The 25,150-nt window shown below is 44.1% G+C and overlaps 1 protein-coding gene across 3 annotated transcripts in view; it reads right to left on the reverse strand.

Annotated features, from left to right (window-relative positions):
- CFAP74 (cilia and flagella associated protein 74) overlaps positions 1–25,150 on the reverse strand; it is an 80,577-nt gene that overhangs the window by 43,368 nt on the left and 12,059 nt on the right. For all 3 annotated transcript variants that reach the window (XR_015950454.1, XM_060276180.2, XM_035120977.3), the window contains exons 6-16: positions 24,777–24,881; positions 22,062–22,235; positions 20,509–20,619; positions 20,307–20,409; positions 17,281–17,438; positions 15,141–15,348; positions 13,251–13,454; positions 10,993–11,166; positions 9,366–9,484; positions 5,183–5,249; positions 3,205–3,294 (exon numbers count right to left, since the gene is read on the reverse strand). Coding sequence is in view for 2 of the 3 variants with exons in the window: in XM_060276180.2 (XP_060132163.1) it covers positions 3,205–3,294; positions 5,183–5,249; positions 9,366–9,484; positions 10,993–11,166; positions 13,251–13,454; positions 15,141–15,348; positions 17,281–17,438; positions 20,307–20,409; positions 20,509–20,619; positions 22,062–22,235; positions 24,777–24,881 (1,513 nt within the window). In the remaining variant the exon portion in view is untranslated. The remainder of the gene's footprint in view (positions 1–3,204; positions 3,295–5,182; positions 5,250–9,365; positions 9,485–10,992; positions 11,167–13,250; positions 13,455–15,140; positions 15,349–17,280; positions 17,439–20,306; positions 20,410–20,508; positions 20,620–22,061; positions 22,236–24,776; positions 24,882–25,150) is intronic.

A 25,150-nucleotide genomic window follows, 5' to 3' on the forward strand; every position in this document is an offset into this window, starting at 1 on the left:
AAATTCTCTGAAGTTGTTGTCTTTGAGCATTATACTCAAGTGCACTTTTAAATGGAACCACCTACATGTGTTTTTGCAGCACTGGCACCTGTAGTCTTAAAAAGAGAAAACACTATAGCAATACGTATTATTTAAAATTTAAAACAGAGAACTTCTGTGTGCTTGGGACTACCCTGTTCTCTGCAGTTTTTCTGAGGCTTTCCTCCAAGTGGCGCTATGCAAAGCAGGTCCCTTTCAGTAATGGCACCAATTGTGTGGAATGTCAGGTTTTACAACATACTCCTTTCACTGCCATGGTCAAGAGTGGTTTTCCCTGCCCTGAAGGGCTTTAAAGTCAATTCTTTTCAGACCCTTTTCAAGGGAGACGACTTGAATGTGAGTGGAGAAAACTCCAGTCGAATGAAGTCAAACACTGGTTAGGACTCATCATCGAGCCAACCTAGTGGCAGTGAAGGCAGAAAAGGCATACTTTGTTGTCTCCATTGCCTCCTCGCTGTGCTGTTCAGCAGAGCTTTTCCAGATAGTGCGGGTCCTTTTAAAGTCTGGCCCAAAGGAGATGACAAAACCAACAGTAGTTTGCTGTGACTTGTTTGCCAAGCATTTTGAGGATAAAATCAATGGCGACTGCTTGGACCTTGACTCCACTGTAAAAGCAGATGAAGCTCGAGAGTCTAGTCCAGAGTCTAGTCCTGTTATGTTGGATGAGTTTAAATAGTAAGGCTTGAGGATGCAGACAAGGTGCTTGGATCATTCAGAGCAACCACTTGCGCTCTGGACCATTGCCCCTCTTGGTTGATAAAACTAGCAGGTAAGGGACAGCTGGTTGTATGAAGAAGGTGATTAATGCTTTCTTGCCAAGAGCGGGTGATACCTGCTTGCTTGAAGGGGGCAGTGGTAAAACCACTCCTCAGGAAACCCTCCCTGGATTCAAAAAATCTATGTAATTATCAGCCAGTTGCCAGTCTCCCGTTCTTGGGCAAGGTTCTGGAGCAGTTAAATCTGATTAGGTAAAGGGACCCCTGACCATTAGGTCCAGTTGTGACCGATTCTGGGGTTGTGGCGCTCATCTCGCGTTATTGGCTGGGAGCCGGCGTACAGCTTCCAGGTCATGTGGCCAGCATGACAAAGCCGCTTCTGGCAAACCAGAGCAGCACACGGAAATGCCGTTTACCTTCCTGCTGTAGTGGTACCTATTTATCTACTTGCACTTTGACGTGCTTTTGAATTGCTAGGTTTGCAGGAGCTGGGAGCGAGCAACGGGAGCTCACCCCGTCGCAGGGATTTGAACTGCCGACCTTCTGATTGGCAAGCCCTAGGCTCTGTGGTTTAACCCATAGCACCACCCGCGTCCCTAAGTCTGATTAAAGGTAAAGTCTGATTAGTGAGGGGTTAATGCCATAGAGTAAGCTGTTCTGCCAGTCTTAGCTGGGTCACTCACTCTCACCTTGGGAGGAAGGTAGTCAGGTCTATTGCTCTTCATCTTACCTGAGAAGCTCAGAACCTAAAGTGGTATGAGCTGGTTGCTCCAAGTTCTGACAACATGGCGTTAACAAGCCTCTCTCTCTTCCTATACCAATAATTTAAGAACTTTCACCACTGTAACTAAGCCAGGTTTTCATGCTTGTGCAACTTTTAATGATTGCTGTATGGAAAAATCACATGAATCTGACCTTTGAAGAGTTCATAAGTAGAACATTTTAAACTTGCCAAGCATGTGGCCTTTTCCTATGCTAGTGGAAGAGGGGAACTTCGGAAGAAACCGAGAAGAGCATATTTTAAAGGTCTAACAGCCTACATTTCCATGCTTTCCTATGTTTCATATTTGTGATTTTAAGTATCTGCTGGGGTTTTCTCACCAAAGAGTACTTGCCCTAAACCTGGATCTTGGCATCCAGGAAATTCTCCTTTTATGCTTTTTCCCCACTTGCCACTGACACTTGCTTCAACAGAGGCGGTGGTGAACTGAGGCCTTCTGAGCTTCTGTCTCCTGTCCACCTTCCCTATGCTTCACCCTCTTTGTTAGAGAACTAGAGACTCTTAAATAGCCAAACCTATCACCTGAAAATGGGCACTTCTCTGTTACTCCATGGTCTTCTGCTTGGAACACTCTCCATACCAACAGACTGGTGTGTGTAGGAGTGCCAAGGCTCCACTCATTGTAGCTATGGAGACAACAGCTGTTCCCGCTTTGGAGCGCTGCTATGCTGACCTGATTAGAGTTACAAGGCAGCAGCTTTCTTAAAGGAAGCTAATAAGGGGAGGAGGGGTGGAGCCAAGCATTCTGGAACGCAAGCCTCAAACTTCAGGAAATCTCACCAGGAGACGGTACTGGGCTTGGCAAGTGGTGGGCACCCTCAGGACAGAGCAGCCCGTGTGTTCCAGTGGCCACTTCATTCCCTCCTGAAGCTGAGAGACGGTGGTGCTCTACAACCCCGTGGTCACCACCAGCTCAGCCACAGCCAGGGCTTGGGACTGGTCTAATTCTTCTTAAGGCCAGATATATCTCCTCCCTACTTAAGTTAGATGAAATCTTGAATTCTTGCACCAAGGAAACAACTTGCTCCGATAAAGCTTAAGAGCAGATTGAACCTTTTTAAGACTATGCCTCCACACTACCTTTCCTGGGCTCTGCCCCCCACTTTGTGGATAACTTTAGTTTCTTAGTGGGCCAGCCCTCTGGTTGGAAGAGAGCACCCCTCCTCTGTCCCAAAGCCTCTTGCTTGTTGTGCTTCCTGCACCTCAGAACGGGTAAGGTCCTGTGAGGGGACATTCAGCTCCTCGGAGGAAGGTGCCAATGAATGAACTGGCTCTGCCAGTCTTCACTCTGGCTCCGCCTACTTTTGGCTGTCTTCTGCCCTAACAGTACCAGTAGCTACCAACGTTTGCTGCAACTGGATAATGAATTTAAGGTACTTGGAACACCTGTAAAGTGCTATACAAAATGTTAAGCGTTGCTTTTACTACTTCAGCATTTTATAACTGTGCACAACAGGAAGTCACAAGTGACTTGGGTTGCAGTTCCACAGAAAAGTCACCAAAACATATGCAGAAATTGTGTTTACTCTAGAATAAATGGTGTGTGTATTTGCTGCATTAAAAAGGAGAGAGAATGCAACCACTTTCCGTCCCTCTATTTACTTTCATTCCTATTTCCTGAAACAGGGCTGTCTCATCCAAAGATTCAAGGATAGGTATTGGACTCACCACACTCTTCTTGGTTGAACATTTGAGTGGGATTGAGAAGGAGCCGATCTGAGATAAAAATGTGACTTCTCCTTCAAGATCTTGGTTTACCTTAAAAGGAAACAAAAAATGCCCATCAGAATCTAGTTATACCCGCCAGTAAATTAAGCATTGCTTTAGACTATTTTAAGGGGTTAATAAAAAGTGTGCAATGTTTTGCAGGATAACAGCAAGTATTACAGTCTTTCCCTATATAGCCCTAGCTCTGGAATTAAGGCAGATTCACCCAGTCCTATTTGCATAAGCTTTTAACCATAATCAGTATCAGCTGTCCATAAGCACTTCTTATTGGCAACTGTGCTATTGTTTACTTACACACTGTTTAATTGGGCTGTAGTTTCTTTTTTCTTTTTTAATTGCTATAACTTCATACTGCTTTATATCTATTATGGATGTCAACTTGAAAGCTGTATTAGTGGGTATACAACCACGGTGAAGAACTTCAGGCCTGGGGGCAGAATGCGGTCCTTCAAGCCTCCCTAACTGGCCCTCAAAAGTCTCACCTAGCCACACACCCTTTCCCCAGGCACCCTTTCCCTGCTTCATGCCCCCTAGTGTTTATGCCTGGTTGGTACATGTCTTTGCTCCTTGCTTGGTTTTAAATAAAAACACTGAAGGTCAAACTAGCCTCACATTTAAACTCTTATCATCCCACAGCAGCCCTGAGTGAATCCTTGCTGTTTGCATTGCACTAATGGAAACTTTTCCCACCAACTGAAGTTTTTTCTTCTAATGCAAATTGCAGGCATGCCGCCCCTGTCCCACCCAGGTTGGAACATCTGCATAAAACAAAAGGGTTAAAGCCCCTTAACTTCTATGTGAGGGTTCTAATCCCAAACTCCTACATCTGCTAATTTGTGTAGTATTGTGGGTATATCCAATAGGTGTGCATGGGAAAGTAGGGCATGTAACATTGTGAATGGACACTGCCACTGCTGGTTGGCTATGGCTGAAAGTATAGCCACACCTGCCTTAGGTGTCTATTAAAGCAAACAGGAGGGAAGCATTTGCTCCATGGTCCCTCTTTAGATGCATTTATGGGAGGGACTGCAGCTCATGCAGCAAGTTCCAGGTCCCCCCCCCCCATTTTTAAAAATATCACTTTTTATTTGCAAATAAAACAGAAGAAAAAGAAGAAATAGTTTTAAAAATGAACTCCATTGCCAGATAACATTAGTAACAATATTCCATCAATCCTGATTTAAATGTATGAATATAGGTTGCCCATAAAAGTATCTGAACGAAACAGATGATTACGAACCACACAATCAAATGTAGAATAGTCAGTGAGATCTTCAAATCACTGGTGGGTATTTCTCCTTCCAACCTTACAGGATTCTCAGGACTCACTTCTGATGTCCATCTGTTAGTCCCCACTCCACAAGAGTATAATGTAGGAGCTTATGAACATTCACAAATGTCAAGGATTTATCCAAGACAACATTGATGTGAGCAGTAATTTCTGATCAGAAAGAAAACACTGCAGCAATTTCAGTGCTCCATTAGCAACACCTGTCTGAACTGTCTGAATTCCTTCCTATGGAGGTGCTGTGGAGTCCAGTAATCCCAAACAAACTTTTGTTGCCTCAATCTCCATTTTAAATCAAAAGAAATTCTGCACACCAATGATAAAGCAACATTCCATTGCAGTACCTGGAATCCTGAAGGGCTACAGTCATTCAGAGTGGCTAACATTGGGACAGAGAAATACTCTGTCCTGGGGGGGGGATAGCTTTCTATACTCCTAATTCTTCCTCAGTTCAACAAGAAAACATTTCAAAATGTCAGCTCTCTATGACTGGTACAGTTATAAAACAGAATGATGGAATTTCACAGTTTGCAAAAAGCAGATCAACCTTGTGTGACTCTTCACTTAATCCTTTTGCTATCATGAAATTTGAAATGCCATTTAATCAGGATGAATGTATGGCACGCCTACCATAGGTTTAAAGGTCACCCCTACTTCGCAAGAGAGTCCAGAAGACATTGGGCCCGGAGGATCAAAGCTACAGTGGGAAATGAAAGACAGAATTAGATGACCATTTGAAAGACTTATTTGTGCTGTTCTTGTAACAGCAGCAAGCAAAAGATGTGACTAAAATCATTTTAATCAATCAAGGTTTTTTTAAAAATGAATCAGCTGTCATTTTCCAAATTAACTGACAGGTATTTAAAATTCGCATATATTTTGAAAATTACTGAAACTTCAGTGCAGAGACCTTTTTGAGACCTACATTAGTACATTTGCTCTTTGAGAGATTATTATTCAGTGTTCAAAGGCAACAACAGATTTAATGTTTTCTTTTACAGTCCTTATTAAAATAAAGGAGAAATGGTCTTAAAAATAAGTTAGGGATAGGTGAATCTGTCCATTTCAGTTTCTAATTTTTTCAATCTCAAATTCAGTTCCCCATATTTCAACAACTGTTCAAATTTTTTTAAAAAATTATCATTAAAATTATCAGTAAATTTCTCCTAACAAAAACATTTTTCCAAAACAACTTTTCCTATTAGAATGCACACTTTACCCTGGTACGTGCCTTTCTGCACACATCACTGGGCTGAAGAACTGCTCTGCAATTTTCAAAAGACGTACATGTTTTACTTCACATCATGGGTGGTTGTTCTCAATAAAATCCTGGCTACATTCAGATATATTTCTTATCTGTATCAATCTCATATGGATACCTATCTGGCCATCTGGAAGTCTTATATTAATCTATATGCTTAATTTAAGATTCATGAACAGATGATCACTGTTATTCATGATGTGAACTGATGATGGTCTATTAGTAGTATTCTTGGTAGTATTTTTATGTATCACTAGCTGGCCCAGCCACACGTTGCTGTGGGTCAGTCTGTTAAATGGATCCTCAGACTCCCCTTACCTTGAGAGTAGCCCTTCATTTTGTTGAAATGTTTTATGCGTGTTCTGTTTACACAGGGTCATCCCTGTGACTCCCCCCACCCTTTCCCTACCCATGAGGTATTGCACCCCCTCCTCCCCCCACCCCGGGTCATCCCTGTGAGTCCCCCCACTCTCCCCCCTACCCCTGTTCATCCTTGTGACTGTCCCCACCCTGTCCCAACCCATGAGGTATCGTGGAGTATCCTCCCCCCATCCCCTGCACATCCCTATAAATGGCCCCACCCCCTTGTTCTGGAGGCGGGGGATGCGGCGACTTTGGGGTGGGGGTAGCGATGTGGGTTCATCCTTGTGACCATCCCCACCCTGTCCCGACCCATGAGGTATCGTGGAGTCTCCTCCCCCCACCCCCAGCACATCCCTGTGAGTGCCCCCCTTGTTCTGGAGGTGGTGGCAGTGGCGACTTTGGAATGGAGGTTGCGATGTTGACTGAAGTGGCAATGGGCGGGACCTGGCTCTCGAGGTGCCAGCAGCCGGTCTGTCTCTTGCCCGCAGCCTGACTTTGGGGTGCGGCCTGTGTCGGAGGTGGGTTGGAGGCACCAGTGGCGGTGACTTTGGGGTGTGGCCTGTGTCGGAGGTAGACTCCAGGCGGCCGTTGGGGTACGTCGGAGGTGGGCTCGAGACGGCCATTGGGGTGTGACCGAGGAGGAGGGGGTGTGACATTTCTACGCGAATTGCCTAAGATACCTCGCGTATTCGTTTGGGATGTTGTGTCAAAATTTGAATGCAATCGGTCAAGTGGTTTCGGAGAAAGGTTGGAAGTCACACACATGCACCTTTTAGATTTATTATATATGTATGTATGTATGTATGTGTGTGTGTATATATATATATATATATATATATATATATATATATATATATATATATAATGTTTTTTCTCTTCTCTTTCTTCTTTAATTTTATTTCATCTTTTTCTTTTTTTCTTGTTAAATGTACAAATAAAAAAATAAACAAACCAAAAGCGGTAAGCCATGGCTACAAATTATGATATCTTTGGAACAAAACAAACCATAATCCCTGATTCAAGCATAATGCTAAAACAGGGTTTGTTTGTTTTTCCTGGGGGTTTTTGAGGCGGGGAAACAAAGTGGGGAAAACTGGCTTATACACCATTAACTATGGGTCACATGCAGTGGTGGTATGCAACATACATTGAACTCTTGAAAGTATTCTATACATTTCAAGTACTGTATATTCCTGCGTATAAGACCACTTTTTAACCCAGGAAAATATTCTCAAAAGTCAGAGGTCATCTTATGCGCCGGGTCGTATTTCTTATACGGCGAGTATATCCCAAACTCTATATTTTAACTGGAAAAGTTGAGGGTCGTCTTATACGCCCAGTCGTCTTATACACCGGAATATACGGTATTTATCATTATTATTGCTCTGAATTTGATATTTGATAATTCACACACCAGTGTAACAGTGCTGTGCATCTTTAGCATAAGAAGAGAGAGCTCTGTCACATGACACACAACCACTGTAACTATTTTTAAGCATGCAAAGGTAGAGTTTCTTGCCTCCAGGGCGGCCGGGGTGGGGTAGGGAATAATCCAGCCTGGCAAACCAATCCCTGATTGGGACTCTTAAAAGGATGACATGAAAGTAAGATGTCAAGTTGTCATTTGATTTACAGCATAATTTCTGAACGCTTGGCTAAAACCGGTCACTGTAATAAGCTGCTAATTTACAGCTTTCAACTTGAGATGAGAGTATTAGAGAGCCCGAGTTCAATCCACACAGATCTTTTCTTTCCAAGAGCCACCCCTAGCAGCAAATCTGCTGCAGCATGTAATCTTTGTCGAGAAGAGGATGTAGTCGAAAATGCTAGCCACGTGCTTGCTTAATACGTGCCAACACAGGAATAAAGTTGTGCTTTCACCATATGAATTTGCTAATCAACATTATGTTCTTAAGTTTCAGGTACCAAAGGAAATAAATCAAGCTTCATGAATGGTGGTGCTGGAGGAGACTCTTGAGAGTCCCATGGACTGCAAGAAAATCAAACCTATCCATTCTGAAGAAAATCAGCCCTGAGTGCTTACTGGAAGGACAGATCGTGAAGCTGAGGCTCCAATACTATGGCCACCTCATGAGAAGAGAAGACTCCCTGGAAAAGACCCTGATGTTGGGAAAGATTGAGGGCACAAGGAGAAGGGGACGACAGAGGACGAGATGGTTGGACAGTGTTCTCAAAGCTACCAACACGAGTTTGACCAAACTGCGGGAGGCAGTGGAAGACAGGAGTGCCTGGAGTGCTCTGGTCCATAGGGTCACAAAGAGTCGGACACGACTAAATGACTAAACAACAACAACAACAACAACAACAGGGATTGGCAACATGCACCCCATGTAGTTGGACTGCAACACCCATCATTCCTGTTCATTGGTCATGCTGGCTGAAATTGATGGTAGTTATCATCCAACCACTTCTGGAGGGTTGCGGGTTCTGCATCCCTGATTAAAATACAATCCTAAACATATTTGTTCGGAAGTAAATTCTGAACTTCTTCTGTAGAACAATGCAGGGGGCCCCTGTGGCTCTACAGGTGTGGCTGGACTCCAACTGCCACCTCCCTGGCCATTGGCCATGCCTGCTGGGACTGCTGGGAGTTGCAGTTCAGCAATATCTGGGGACCAAAGGTTCCTCACATACAATGATCAGGGACTTGTGGCTCTACAGGTGTTGCTGGACTCCAGCTTCCAGCATATCTGGCGACTGGACATGCTACTAAGGCTGATGGGAGTTGGGTCCAACAACATCTTGGGGAGGAAGGGCCAAAGCTTCTTCCATCTCTGTCACAGGAGATGACAAGGGGAAGCTAGGACCCAGGGAACCCTGGTTAGGACCCAGGGAACCCACAGACTGCGAGAACCGTTGACCCATCATATTTTGTTGGCCTACCACTCTTTAATCCCATTAGCTTTGACTATTGGCCATGCTGATGAGAGATGTAGTTCAGCAACACATGGAGGATCAAAGGTTCCCTACTTCTGCAGTAATGGAAAATCCTGTTTCTTTACTACCATGGTCATTTGCCGCATTGCTGGCCTTCAGAAAAGTTAGCAGTGGCTGAAGCATCCAACTGGGAAGCTGTAAGGTCTAACAAGTGCCACTGCTCATTTTCTTTTCCATCTCCCCTGCACCCCCAGTCCCAGAAGAAGCAAAAATCCAACCAAATGTACTTACTGAACTGTGAAAAAATCCTTGAGGTGTTCACTGACTCCCACCAGCTTGCAGTAGTTAATGCTATAGAAAGCATTGATCAAAACCATCTTCTTTTTATAGGTTTTACCAATGTCAAAGTCCTGGAAAGAATTAAAACATGTGGTATTCTAACACACTAAGAGATTTTGTGGTGGATAGAAATGTCATTGACTGTGACTGGCTGAGCTGCCCTCATATCACACAAGAGTCAGGGGAATCAAAAGGCTTTCTTGTTGCCATTGGCTAAGTTCTATTGAACTTACTTCTGAGTAGGCATGTATAGGATTGCATTGTTAATTATAAATTGTTCTTTTGATTCCACCAGGGATTAATTTGGCAGTGTACTTTTATTTTTAAAAACAATTGTAATAACAAAAGCTAACTAACGGGAGGTAGCATGCACCATCTTAGAAGAAGCATTCCCCTTCTTTCACACACAAGGGAACACCCCTTCTAAGACTGCCTACACCAATGGTGGCTAACTTGTGGCCCTCCAGGTGCTGTTGGACTTTAACTGCCATCAGCTCTAGCCAGCATAACCAATGGTCAAGGATGACAGAAATAGTGGCTCAACAATACCTAGAAAGCCACAGGTTCACCATCCTTGTGTTACAGTGTAAACCTGTGAATATTTTTTAAATAAAGTCCCATAGTAATAAATTGTGCTTACTCTCAGGTATGGAATTGTAGCGGTAATTCATAGCTCCATCAAACAGGGTCATTCTGCAATTGATTAATCCATGAAATACATCAATTACAAGCAACCTGATTGGCTAGAAAAGATCAACTGGGCTCAAGATCTATTTAAAATTTATTTTTAAATACATGAACAGCCATAGGTCAGGGTGGAGGAACCTATGACTTTCCAGGTGTTGTTGGATTGCAATTCCCACCAGCATGGCCAATACGCAGGGATCATGGGATATGTAGTCCAGCAACATCTGGAGAGGCATATGCTCCCTATTTCTGGCATGAACCTAAAAAAGAATGCACAATATGTTTCAATCTGTTGTGTCTTAAATATCTTTGAGTCAATCTGTTGCATACCTTTTGAAATATCAGAGCCTTATGTTTCCCCTTTCTTTAAGTATGATGCTTTGTATATATATAAAAAGACATTGCTCCACACAAATAAAGAAATATGCATGCAGCATGGAAGGCTATGCCTATGTGATATTGATTAATCAACTAAGATTTCTTAGATGAACAGAATTGGAGAGGAAGTACAGTCTAGTTGCTGCAGTGCTGGACTAAATCACCCACTCAACCATGATGCCCATTGTTTGACCATGGGTCAGTGTCTCACTGTCTCTCTCCCTGCCTTCAGTCTAACCTACCTCAAAGGGTTGTTGCAGGGATAAAAATGGGCCATGTACACTGCTCTGAGATCAATGGAGGAAGGATGGGATGGAAACCTAATCATCATCAATTTAAGAAACTTGAACTTTGCTAGAGTAGGAAATCCTGTTTTGTGCATATTGTAACAGTATGAAAGTCAATGGGCCATTTCTATTCTTTCTAGAGCTGTAAACTCAAAGTTGTTTGTTAAAATAAAAAAAAACACCAGGCCCTGATCTATCCCCCACCCCCACAGAAACCCCATACTAACCTTAAAGTGAATGAGGCTTGGCTTGCTATAGAAAGGACACCCCTTAAATTCAAGTCCACAGACTTTATGTTTGCGAATAATTCCACTATGCAGCTTCTCCAAGTTTTGAGAAAATATCTCCTTTTCCAGTTTAGATGCACCAACAGGTTTGGAGTCTAAACCGACATCTGGCACCTGAACAGTGTGAAATCATAGTGGGGAGGAGGAGATATATGATTACATTACTTCAAAGATGGGGGATATCCCCCCCTTTCCCCCCTTTTTGCTAAGGCTATTCATTATTTGCAGGGCTTTAGTTAACAGTTGCAGAGAGGCCCACAGCACCGGGAAGAGAAGGTTAATCTCATTCCCTAAAAAAGTTGCTAATTGTCCCATTGGGTAAAACATACAGAAGCCCACCCTCTCACCCACTCCAGCTTCAAATACCATGATTGTAAACTGAGAAAATGATGTGGAAATCAGTGGGGATTCAAATTGTGAGAAGAATTTCTGCCATATATTTTTTAATTAAATAAATGTGACAAATCTTCCTGGCTGATCTTCTGTATCACATAATGGCCTTGTTTGCACACAAGAGTACAGCATAGAAACAAAACTACAATCCCTGGTTCAGACATACCACTAGGGGCAGAATTCAACAGTGTACCCTTCTGATTGATCCATCAATGTAACCATGAAGGGGAACATTCCCCCTCCTCCCCTGTAGCCTTTTTAGGGTTACTACAACCCCTCATGGAGGCACAGGGGGGATCCCTGTTGTACAAGCAAACACCCATGCGTGAGCTTCTGCTGATAATACTCATTAGCTAAATCCTGTCCTAAGCCAGGGATTGTGATATGTTCCATCCATACACTACTGAGGAGACAGATTTTTAAAAGGCCCTATCATTGTAAACCACTATAACTATGGTTTGTCACAATGTGCAAACTGGGCCAGAGTTTGGCCCACACTTGTCTCCCAAAAGCCACTGGAGAACAGAACACAAAGGTTCTTGGCAACAGAGTGAAACAGAGGTTTCCACTTTGTGAATGTACATTATTCATTTGTCTTCCAAGCCTTTAACACTGCTGCAGTGCTCTAAAGAGTCACTCTGTTGTTTCAAGCGCAGGGTGAAAAGGGATTTCTTTTTTTCCACATGAAATCATCTCCATCACCAACTCAACAGAATGTCATATTCAGTCGCAACAGTCAAACAAGCCAGCAAACATGAAGTGATATGTGTCTTCACAAATCTCTGAGGCAAGACTAAGCCAGATATCTCTCCCTACCCCCCACCCCCAGTTAGGAGAAGAAACACTTTTGAAAATAGTCCCAGACCTCAGCTCCTTTCAAACAGAGCATCCTAACAAGAGTTTTGGCAAACAAAACACTTCTCCAAACAGAATTGAGGCAAAGGGGAGCCAGTTTGAAAATGGCATGAGAGAAGCATCAATTCCCAGAATAGTAGGAAGCTGAAAACCATTGATATACTGGTCCTTTGGGAGGGCCAGCTTCACAGACATGTAAGGAGAGACAATTTCTGTCCTGCTCCATTCAATTAAACTATGGTTTAATTCAACATGCAAACTAGGGTCATATCTACACCATACGCTTAAAAAGCTATCTAATCTCTACTTCCTGAAGCAATAAGCAAACTGAAACACAACCATCTTTTGAGATTCACAGTTCTCTGAATTTTGCAATGCAGTTCTCCAGCAAAGTAGTAAGCAGAAAAATGCTTATACTGGGATAAATTGTGCATACAAAAGTATACATTAGTACAAATAACATACAAAAATGCATTATATTAGGGGAAACTGTTTTGCAAAAATCAGTACATTAGGCAAAATTGAGGTGTGGGTTATAGCCAATGCCGGTCCTACTCAAAGTAGACCTATTAAAGTTAATAGACACAACTGATTAAAGTTTGCTAATTTCAATGGGTTTACTCTGAGTAGAACTTAGTTAGGGAAATGCACAGAAAAATGCTGATATTTTTTTATGAAAACTTTAAAAAATGCAAACAAGATATGAAAATGTGGAGAACTGAAAGTAGAAATATGAAACTGAGAGAAACCAAAATTGACAAATTCCCCCATCTCTAGCAGTGGGTGGGGTCTCTCACAACAACAGGGTAAGACTCTTCAAGGACTGATATGGCACGTGCCCGTGTGACAAAAGGAGTAACCTATCTTAGCAGAACCTCTTCTGCTGAAGGAGATCTAGTGTGGTCCTACCAAATGAAAATCAACAAAAAAGCAAGTAAAGCATGATGAACCTGGGGGATGCTGCACTCTTTGTCCCAAATTCCTGTAAACTCTGGCTTTGCTAGAGACTCATCCCTGGTGTTCCCTTCTTCTTCTTCTTCCTCCTCCTCCTCTCGGTATTTGCTTTCTGCAATTACTGGTATCTCCTGAGATGTCCCCATAAGGAAGTTTCTGTCATCAACTGAGGTACAAGGTGAAGGAGAACGCCAATGTTTCTATTGCAAGACAAAAACACCAGTGACGGGCTAGCTACCCTGGTGAAACAGAGTAACCACCTTGAAACTTTTACTGATTAAAATTACATAGGGGGAAAATGCTGGAGATTTATTTTATTTTTTACATTGACAAATGATCTAGAAGTCTTGACAATATTACAAAACAACATATCATGCATTTCTAAGCAAGAGCAGCCCAAACTAGTCCAGGAGTCTGGCTTTCCACAGTGACCAATTAGAAGCTTCCAGGAAACTCAGACTATGGGCACTAAGGCAATAGCACCCATGCATCAAATTGCATTTGGTGAAATAATATCACCAAACCAGGAAGTTCTTAGCTATTAACCATTTATCTTAGCCATTTATACACCTTTTATTAACTTGTCTAATTTGACTATGGTTGCCATGCGTCCAGAATTTCTTGGACATAGCCAGAATAATGCAGTCGGAAGCAGTGCCCAGGAGGAAATCGCTGAAATGTCCAGGAAAATCCAGACGTATTGCAACCAATGCCGGTAGTCTTGATTTTGGCATATTTTATTAAAAATAGCTCCAAAACTTCCTTTTTAAAATAGATTTTGCAAATAAAGCTCAACCAACAACTTTGGGCTGGGAGAGATTCTGCTTGAAATCCTGGAGTGTTGCTTCCAGTCAGTGTAGACAATACTGAACTAGGCAGAACAATGAATCTGACTTGATAAAGCAGCATCTGATGTTTCTAATCACACTGTTAACATCACATGTAGTTAGGTGCCAAGACCCAGGCTAGATTATGCATTCCCTAGGGTTTGTTTTTCTTCTAGAAATAGTGAGTGGTGGGAGGGATATTGGATCAGGATTGTGGTGTATAAGAAGGAGGGTGATCCTTCCCCCTCCTCCTATCATTTATCTCCAAAGGTGTCATTGCTACAAATAGAAATTTAAGTGGCAAACAGTAGTTCTGAAGAGTTGGTTTTTAGGGTGGAAACAGTGGATGTCACAGTCCCAATCTATAAAGTCTGTTCTTCCCTACCAAGACATAGCTGCTGTTTCTAGAATTAAAACAGATCCTGCATTCTTTATAATCTGGATCTAAACTAGTGGCCATCAGCAATACACCTTACGCCAATGAATTCCTAAATGGATTCTTATTTATTATTTATTAACTTACTATCAAGCCCTTCCTCCCAAAAGGAGCCCAAAGTGGAAATAACACTGAACCAGGAGCCCTACAGGTCTGGTACTATTTACCTACCCCTATCCCAACAAAGGAAGGAACTCCAGGCATTTCAAGCTAGGACAGCCATACCACTGATTTATCAGCCCTTCAAGACAGAGGTGGGAAACCTCAGGCCTGGTGTGGGGAGCGAATGCCGCCCTCCAGGTCTGTCTGTCTGGCCCTCAGAACTCTCCACAGGCCACAGCCCTCATTGGCCCTTGTTTAGCACCTCAAATGTTTGCCTGGCTGGAGAACCCAAACAATGCCTATCGCTTGTCTGAAAGGAGGATAAAGAAGTGCTTTTTTTTGTAGAAACTGGACTAATATATAAAGGTAAAAAAATGCATTTGTTGCTCCACCCCCTTTTACCTCTAGCCCTGCCCACCACTGGCATCTAGCCCTCGGAAATTTGACGTGAAGTGAATGTGGCCCTTGGGCTGAAAAAACTTCCCCGCCTTAGTTTCAAAGGCTACTGCACTTCTGTTTACCTGTGGAACAGTGCGCACTGCATCATCACATGCTTTCTTGATGTACTGCCATGTTTTCATGCGCCATTTTACAGCGTCAGAAAGCTTATCCTGGCTCTTCAGGGTCTGTAGGCATGACTGCTTCTTCACTTTCTCCATCTGAGCATCTTCCTTCAAAATCTGACTGACAATCTCAATTTTCCTTGCTTTCTGCTGTTCCTCAAATTCCCTGTATTGAAAGCAAATATGCACAAACTAAGAGCCCTAATGAACCGTCAGATCTTCATCTTCACCTAAACAGCTGGAATTTTATTGTATTTTGAAAAAAAGACTATAGATTAGAGAAAAAAAGAATGGGCATACAGTGCTGCAAGCATTCTCTTTGCATAGGCAAGGTATTCCCTTTCAAGGCTTTTTTATACTTTGTGCCAGCTAAGTAAACCTGTGTTATCTAGTACCTGTTAGCTACTAGAATCTGTATCAATGCCCCACCTGCTCAAAAACTATTCTGCAGTTTGCATCTAGCCAGTGAAGGAGACAGAAGCTCCAGATGGTTAGCAAGAAGGTGCCAGGGAAGTCTTCAAGGATTTGCTATTGGGGTGACTTGTGGGTGGAAGAAGCAGTAGCTTTACATCTGGCTACCTGCCTGCTCCCACTTTAGAGTATCTAAGCTGCTGTAGGAGCATTGATTATATGCCTCTACTTAGTTATAATGTAATATATATATATATACACAGAGAGAGAAAAGGTGTGCGTGTATCACCTATGCAACGTTTCCCCATAAAAATAAGCATTTCTAATATAGAAGGCATAATCCACGAGGTTAAAAACATAATGGATAGCCATCTGTCATGGATGCTTTAGTTGAGATTTCTGCATTGTGGGGGTTGGAGTAGATGAGCCTCAAGGTTACTTTCAAATTAACAATTTTCTGTTTCTATGATAAGAAAAGCCTGCTGGATCAGACCCAAGGCCCATCTGATCCAACATCCTGTTCCCACAGCGGCCAACCAGATGACGTTGGGTAACCTGTAAGCAGGATTCAAGGACAAGAGCACTCTCCTCTCCTGTGGTTTACAGCAACCAGTTTTCAGAATAATCACTGCCTCCAGCTGTATCACGGCTAGTAGGTATTGATAGCCTTATCCTATGAATGTGTCTAATCCTCTTTTCAAGCCATCCAACTTGTCCTGCGCAGGGCAAGACCCACTGAAATTATCAGGAGACATGCAAGAACATTAAATGTGCTCTTCGCTTCAATGGGACTCATGCAAAATGACTTTTTAGAGCTTGAGGGAGCACTGTAGAGCATCTAGTCCAACTCCCTGCCCAATACATCAAGCCCATAGTTCGATCAGCTCCAACAGATGCCAGGAGCTTGATAACCTCCATTGTTGTGACTTGTGACTTGCTCTTTCCTGGTACCAGACACTGAGTTCTCAGAGAACGAACCAGTTGAGGACCTTGAGGATCAAGCCAGGTCTCCTTCCGGTGGTGCCAAGGATCCCGTTGAGGAGTCCTGTGGGTTGACACGTGCTGAAGGACCCTTGAAGCCACCGCTCTGTCCTTGAGCCCAGGCTGCAGAGTAACAATGCAACATGTGTCCACAGACCCAAAGTCATCACACACCTCATGAGTAAGGGGTCTGGTTGTGGTAAGCAATCCCTGGAACTCCTCTACTATCAGCAGCTGGAGTTAGGGTGTGGTCTAGCATGTGTAGCCAAGTTATGAGAGTAGGAACAAGAATCACAAACTGTATGTTACATTGGACTCATTAGAGGAGAGTCAGGCTAAACAAATTTTGGGGTGACAATCTTATGTGTTTTTACAGGTACCTTTATGCAGCCTAAGATGACTCTCAGAGAATCCCTAGAAAGTCAGCACCTAATAATATAAATGACTTAATGCAGAATGCCAATGCCTTCCTTTCTTTTTTTAATAAACCCAGCAAGCAAAGCATAAAAACTTTCATCTAATCTTTGTCTTTAGTGATGCAATGCCTCCCACACCTTTCCAGAGTTAGATATTATATAACCCAGTGTTCACTTGGTAGTTTCCTCTAAGTTTGAGACTTCATATCTTCATTGCAAGAGACACAAATAGTTTCCTTTTCCTTTTTAAAAAGTACTACCATCCCCCCCCAAAAAAAGTGGCAGCTCACTTCTTCCGCTTCTCAAACTCCACCTGTCTTTTATAGAGAAAAGCCTCCCGGGTGACGTTGTGTCCTTGGGCCTCGATGGTTTCCTTCATCTTCTGCTCTTGCTCTTGAGCATCAAGAAAGTTGGCTTTGTTCTGGGCCTGCTGAGTTCGGAGCTTTTCCTACATATTGGTGCAGGGGAGGGGTTAGATTCATTTGTGCACAGTTCCACAACAAAGAAACTTAATATGAATTTGCAGAGCACTACATATTTAAACATGCCAGACAGAAGGACATCAACCCACAATTGAAGACCCTTGGGACAAGAGGGCCTTTGGCATAGGGTCGAAGTTTGCCCTACTGGCCCCCGTTATCAAGGAGACACATTAAAAAAAAATTCCTTCCAGCAGCACCTTAGAGACCAACTAAGTTTGTCATTGGTGTGAGCTTTCGTGTGCATGCACAATTCTTCAGAGACCTGGTCTGAATAGAGATATTGGATTCATATCTCATTATACATGATAAAGCTATTTTTAGCCATCCCACCCCTTGCTTTTTCCTGTAAGACCAATTGCAGTTGTTAACAGTCATCAACAGCTATCAGTCAGTTAATCACCCATTCCCACCACCCTTCTGAGTAATACCCCTCCCCACCCTCTCACTATATATAAGGGTCTGGTGACTTCTTTTTCAGTGTACCGTGTTTCCCCTTTTTTAAGACACCGTCTTATAACTTTTTTCCTCAAAAAAACCACAGGGTGGCTTATTTTCGGTGGGTGTCTTAAGTAAGATGCAAAGTGATACACAAAATAAGGAAAATATTTGGTGTGTTCAAGCAGTTTTGCATTTATTTCTATTCTGCTGCTGAGTCTAGTCTTCTTACAACACAAGGAGGCGGCTTGCCGGGTTGTCGCCCAGCAGCGCGCGCGGAGCGCCCCGAGCCTCTGGGAGCCGGAGGAGGAGGCTTGCTGGATCGTCGTTTCCCTTGTGTTTCCTTGATTTCCTAATCCCTTCTTATCCCCGCCCTGTCCCACCCTAACCCTTCCCCACCCCCACTCCCACCCCCTCATCCTCCTAGTGCCGTACCTTCACTGCGTGTTCCCTGCTGGGGGGTGCGCCTTGGGGGGGGGTAATTTTTTCGGTTGCATAGGCTTCGTTGAGCGGCTTTTTAGCTGCTTGAAGGGGGAGCAGTCCAGAACGCTCCGTTTGCTTGCGCTGGGAGCGGGAGCGCTTTAGTGGCCGGGCTAATTTTAAGCTTTTGCCATGTTTTCCGTGCTCTAGGCTAGCGCTCTGAGCGGGAGCGCTCTAACCGCCACCAGCTACCGGTATTTGGGCGGCAGGGTGCCGTTTTCGCGCGCCTCAGGCCACGTGTCCAGTTTTAGGGCTGGCTTGTGGCGCCTTTGGAGGGGTACTGTTGTGTGCGGAGGCTTCCACTCCCTCCCCCTCCTTTGTTGAGTCCATTGACAAGCGGCTTGAACCCGCTTGTCAGCGGTTCGCCAGGCTTTTCCTTGTCTGCGCTCTGACAGCCGCCAGTCAGCTGGGCTCGGGGAGGCTTTTGTGACAGCTGCAGGTCGCGCCTTTTTTGCCGAGGGAAGCGCGGAGCGGCTCCTGGCTCGGTGGCAGCGCTTCCTGTTTGGTAGCGCCTCTCAGTCCTCCGCCTTGCGGAAAGCCTCCTCCTCCTCTTCCCCGCCCCAGTTGTCTCCTTTCCTCGCTCCCCGCCTTTTCTCTCTCTCACACACACACACAGAGGGAGAGACACCGTTCCGTGCGCACGGCCGCTCAGCCATTCTTTCGCGAGCGTGTCACAAACACCGCTCTCCTCCTCCCCCCACCCATCCTTTCTTGCGTGCGTGTTCATGCCTCCTCTGTGCGAGCACCGAAAGAGGGCCGAGCGCACGGTGCTTGTGCCTCCTCCTGTTTCTCCCCCCCCCCCGCCCGTGTGTGAGGGAGAAATTAGCAGTTGAGGGCGAGGACGGATAGAGAGCTGCACGGCGCTTCAGCAGCAGCAACAGCAGCAACCAGTTCCAGGTGCTGAGCCGCGGGAGAAAGAGGAGGCGGCGCGCGGAGCGCCCTGAGTCTCCGGGACCCAGCCCTTTGAATCCTCCTCCTCCTGCTGTTGTGGCTTGGGGCGCTCCGTGCTGTGTTGCTGGGCACATTGTCGGTCCCGCTGCTGGGGCGCTCGGCGGTCTCATTCTAAGTGGCGCTGCTGCAGCAGCAGCAGTAGCCGGTTCCGGGCACCAACCCAGCAGCCCTCCTTTTCCTGCCGCGGCCGGCATGCTGGGTTCCGCTGGCTCGGGGTATGGCTTATTTTCGGGGTATGGCTTAATTCCGCAAAAGTGTAAAAATCCTGCTACGTCTTATAAAATGACTACGTCTTAAAATAGGGGAAACACGGTATTTGAAGAAGTGTGCATGCACACGAAAGCTCGGTATCTGAAGAAGTGTGCATACACACGAAAGCTCATACCAATTACAAACTTAGTTGGTCTCTAAGGTGCTACTGGAAGGAATTTTTTTATTTTGTTTTGACTACGTCAGACCAACACGGCTACCTACCTGTAACTGAAGACACATTGACTTCAATACAGAGTAAAAACTGGTTTTTAAAAGTGCGATCCATTTCCAATCTAATCAAGGTGCCAGTGAGCTTCCACTGGACTTGAAACAGGTTGCAAGCGTTCCAGCTTTTCAAATGCTCTCCACCTTCCATATAATAGCAACACTGGTGCTTGCTAGAAGGCAGATTGTAATTATTACATATATATCCTTCCTTTCCTCCACACTTGAAGCAATACACATAATCTGCACACACAAACTTTATCCTCACAACAACCTTGTAAGGTACTGTAGGTTAGGCTAAGACACAGCAGCTGGCCCCAAGTCATCAACTGAGCTTCATGGTTGATCTGAATCCTAGCCCAACACTTTAACCACTGTGTAGTCCTGTCAAGAGGATGCTAAAAGAGACTCCTCAGTGGGGAAAGCTGGTCTACCCAAGGGCTCCAAGGCATGCTTAGAAAAATCAAAGAACTTCAAAATAAAGCTAATACCCGATTGTAAGATATGTTGTTCTTCAGGGACAAAACAGTTTCCATCCTCTTTTGCATATATTCCTGGTTTTTCTGTTCCTTGCTTGCTTCTTTGTCACGGATCCTATTGGAGGAGCAAATCCAGTCAAGTTCATGGCTGCATCTATCATTCCCAGCGTTGTTATTGAAAACTTAAAATTTTAATGAAGTGCAAATGGCAAACCTTCCCAAACTTTTCTTCAGAAACTTGACTGCTTTTTCATGGTTCCTCTGAGCATCTTCCAATGCTTTGGAAAGACGGTGCTCATAATCATCCCTGGCTTTCTGTATTTTTCTATAGAGAAGCAAAACACAGATTTAAAAACAAAACAACATTGTACGCCTGGCTTATATTCTTGAGTTAGTAGGACCATGGCTGGTGTTAGGGGTTGGTTTTTGTGGGCACCTGCCAAGGTCCACAATCCAGAAGGGGCATTTTATTAATCCTAGCCCTGCTACTCCTCTTCCTTGCTCCTGCTGCCTGTTTACTTGCCCTATACAAGCAGAGAGAGGAGCAAGAAGGAGCACTAACCTTTGTCCAATTTGCCTTCCCTCCCTGGATGCTGATGCTGCTGAGACTAAAGGAAGAGGCAAGTTAATGGGTGGCAGCAGCATCAACAGCAGTAAGGAGCTGGTGCCCACTAAAAACATGTTACCCAAGAACCACCACACAAAAAAGCTGGATCCAGCAGTGACAGGACCTTCAGAAGGTAACTGAGCTTGCTGTCAGGCTGGTGATCTGGAAGCAAGCAGGTCCCATTCAGGTGGGCAGTCCAACCAGGAAAAAGGTGGGCTGTATAAAGCAGGTATGTGAAAGTGAAGAAGGGGCAGGCTGAGTGCATCTCAGCCTGCCCCTGGGAAATGAGTTCAGGAAGTTCTTCTTAATGTTTAGTCAAAATCATCTCACTTGTAATCTGAACTCATTAGTTTGGCTCCTGTCTTCTGGAACAAGAAGAAACATACTTTGCTCCATCATCGCATATTTCAAGGATGATCTCATATTTTATAATGATTTATCAGTATACAAGTATGCATCACTAAGGGGAAAAGATATGAAGGAGCTGGAGAAATGGACAGCTACATTGAAGTATACTGAGGCAAGAACACTAGGAAAGAAAAACCAACAGAAGGTTCCTATTGCATTGGTTGCAACTTGAGAACTAGGACAGGTAATTTAGAACTCCAAAATCCAGGGAGAAACATGGATGGGGAGACTTCATGGAACAACTCCAGAGTGGCTCCTGCACTGGTACCTTCCAGGTATTGTTGGGAATAAAACCTCCATCAGTTTCAACCAGTGTGACCAATGGTCAAGGGTTTAGTCCTGGGGTAGGGAACCTTTTCAGGTTGAAGGCTACATTCCCTTCTGGGCAGCCTTCTAGGGACCACATGCCAGTGGAGCAATGATTGTAAAATTTACCTCTATACAGTAGGCATGTTTCTATACACACCTCTCTCTATCCTCCTTCCAAGCAAGCAAGCAAGAGGTGCTATCAGAGTTTAAGGGCACATTCCAGCCAGGCAAAAACACTCAAGGGGGATGCAAAGCATGCCCACTGCAGGATGTGGTCTGAGAAGAAGGGATATGGCTTTGGGGAGAGTTACAAAGTTTGATAAAGTGGCAAGTAGGGACATATTTGCCCCCTAGGCCCAAGGTTCCCACTCCAAGTTTAGTCTAGCAGTATCTGGAGGGGCTGGCCCTAAGTTGGGGAAGACTGCAGCACACAACTCACTTACCTTTCCATGGCCAGCCACCTCTGGTTTAGCTGTGAAGTTCGGTTCTTCTGGTTCTGGAGGCGTTCTGCTGCTTGCATTTGGTTCTGCTGGTCCAAATATTCCTCGTCCTGTTTGATCTGGTTACGGAGCTCAGAAAAATTGCCCTGCTCAATTTCAATCTTCCACATCTCGAGTCTTGTAAAAACACACAAAGGAAGAACAAGCAATAATTAAGGACGTCTGCTGACTTGACCACTGAGCAATTTGCTAGCATGTTAACATTATTTTGTGGATGGGAACCATCCTGCGTTTCCCCACCCCACCCCAAACTGACTTCAGCTTACAGTAACACACCAAATCAAGCAAAAGCTTGCCAAGTCACAGATTAAAAATATTTGACAGTGGAAAATAAAATGAAATATTACAATATAGAAATGCCATGAAAGCAAAACTCACTTTTCAGCTACTGAACAGAGAAACCACCTTCACCTTATTAGCCATAATTTTCCCTCCCAAACACAAATACAACAGCCCAATAAGGATGCATCATGCTCAATGAGAACAGAATGCTTACTAGCTATTCAGGGCTTAAAAACCAAACATCAAGTGGGCAGGAGTACGGAATGGAGCATCCGTAGACCAGGCATGACTAGCTACTTTGAACCCTGGAGCACTTGATACAGCAACATTTTTTCATAGCTGCCCCTTGTTTCTCGTCATTACAAAACTTAGGTTATTCTGGTTTCATAATGTGGGAAATGTTTTATGTTACAATTCTATGCACGCTTACCCAAGAGCAAGCCTCTAAAGACTTAGTGGGTTGTATCTAACCAAGTCCTATTATGAGTAGACCTTCTGAAACTAATAGACTGAAGTTGGTTATGCAGGGCCGGCTCTAGGCCTGCCCACGGTGGCGCGGGGTGCCAGGCCACCAGGGGCGCCGCTGCGCCCGCTGAGAGGTGCGGCTGAGGCTGCCCCAGGCGCGCCTCCACTGTTCAGTGGCTTCAGGCCGCTCTCCGGAGGTGCGCAGGCCTGGGGCCGCCTCCGCCGCGCGCAGGGGCGTCGCAACAGGGGGCGGGCAGCGCCCCCTGGCCCAGGGCCAGCCCTACAGCAGGCTGGGTGGCGCTGGGAAACGGGGCGGGGGGCGCTGGAGGGATCCCTCACACCACGGCGCCGGGCATGTCTCCTAGCGTCATTAGGTCTACTCTAAGTAGGACTACCATTGGCTACATATAACCCAAAGGCAACGCCTAAAGAATAATCACATGTGATCTTTTGGATACCACATACTAAAACCCTCAATTTCATCCACCTCTTTGAATTAGCTTGGGCCAGCTGAGGCCACTTTTGACAGCCGTTTTTTTAAAAAAATATTTTAAAAAAATGCATATGCCACTCATCACACTACAAAAAAAAAAGTGCCAAGGTTTCTTAAGCTTTTTATATAATTCAGCTGCAGGAGTCAGGCTGCTCTCTGGTTAATCAGCTGCTCAAGCTCTGTCATAAGCCCTTCATCCTGGACTCGCTTTGATGTGGCTGCAGCAGTGGTGTGACCTCCGGGACAAAAATAAAAAGGATTGGGTTTTTCTCCCTTCAAAAGACAAATACCTTGTATTTCTGTAAAGCATGATTTCGAACATGCAAGGCATCAGTTAAGAGCATGCAGTGTTGACTATTATTCCAGCTCAAACATAAATTGCTGAACCAGCCATTATTTTGACAATTCAGCCCCCCAAACACTCCTCTCTCATCCTAGTCCAACACTCTTAACCAGAATACCACACTGCCTCTTCTCCCCTTTCAGGCAATTTCTATCTCAAGTGTGAAAAAGGAAAGATTGATTTTCTTCCCTCTGTTGCAAAAGGAGAAGCAGGCCAAACCAGTGCAGCCTGGCAGAGCTCCATCAAAACATCATAGAAAGTTTGAGGAAGAAGTAGGTTAGACAAACATCTGTTGGGAATCGTTTAGATAGAAATGGTCCTCTTTCGGGGCATGGGATGACCCCATTAAGCTCCCTTCCAGTTCCAAATGTCTTTAATACTAACAGTTGCTTTCATTTGGTTCAGCTTGTGTATCAAAGTTTCATTTACAAAGCAGTTAATTGTATGGGTGCAAGAGAAAATAACTAGTGCTTTTTCTACAAATATATATGTTGAACACTTAAATTATCCAAAGAATCATTTAATAAGCTAAATCAAAGCTACATTTTAAAAATACATGATTTCTTTCTGCAAGTTTATTTTGGATTGCATTGAGGACAGAAAAGACAAGGTAAGGTTCAGGAGATGGGGTACTTTCTGCTTCCACCCTGCCACCTCACATTCTTGCTGCGGAGGGGGGCGGGAAGGAAGGACCAGAAGATTCACCCAGTGCATGACAGCTGGAAAGAATCAACATGATGTGAAAAATTATTTCTAGGCATTTCAGTTTTACCCATTATGCCACGAGACCAAACAAATAAACAAACAAACAAGTAAATAAATAAATAAAACTGCTTCCACAATGCAATTCAAACTTTCTTTAAGAGGGTGGTTGTCTTTTCACATTTTCCCTCCACCCAAGCGATAGGCCTTAACACATTTGCATACTTATTGATTAATTCCTCCACTTCAAAAAAAAACCCCAAAAAACATTAAGTAGGTTTTTCTGGACTCAGGGCTAAATTGCTAGGTTGGATTAATAGAAAACCATAATGATCAATCCTGCCTCTGTCTCTTTTGTGCTCTTTAAACTTACAGGCTTTCGTTCAGTATTGCAGTAATTTTTGACTCAAGGTCCTTTTCATTTCCCAGTTCAACACACACACGCCGCTGCATTGCCTGTAGGCGGAACACGGCAGCACTATTACATTAAAGGGAAAAAGAGAGAGAAAGAGAAAAGAAGAAAAATGGAAATAATGAATGTTAAAACCTAGCACATAAAAAAGAGAAACAATTATGGTGCCTTGAGGGGTAAAGGCTTATGTTTTCAGAATTCTGCCAGTTTATATTAACAGAATGTCTTTCAATTACGTCCCTAAAGTGTCCATTCCCCTTTCAATCTCCTTAAAAACATCTACACAATTTGAATGACAATAACCATGGACAGCATTTTTGCAGACCTTTCAGTCC

Source organism: Zootoca vivipara, chromosome 6 (assembly GCF_965207765.1).
Source record: "Zootoca vivipara chromosome 6, rZooViv2.hap1.1, whole genome shotgun sequence".
Lineage (NCBI taxonomy): Eukaryota > Metazoa > Chordata > Lepidosauria > Squamata > Lacertidae > Zootoca > Zootoca vivipara.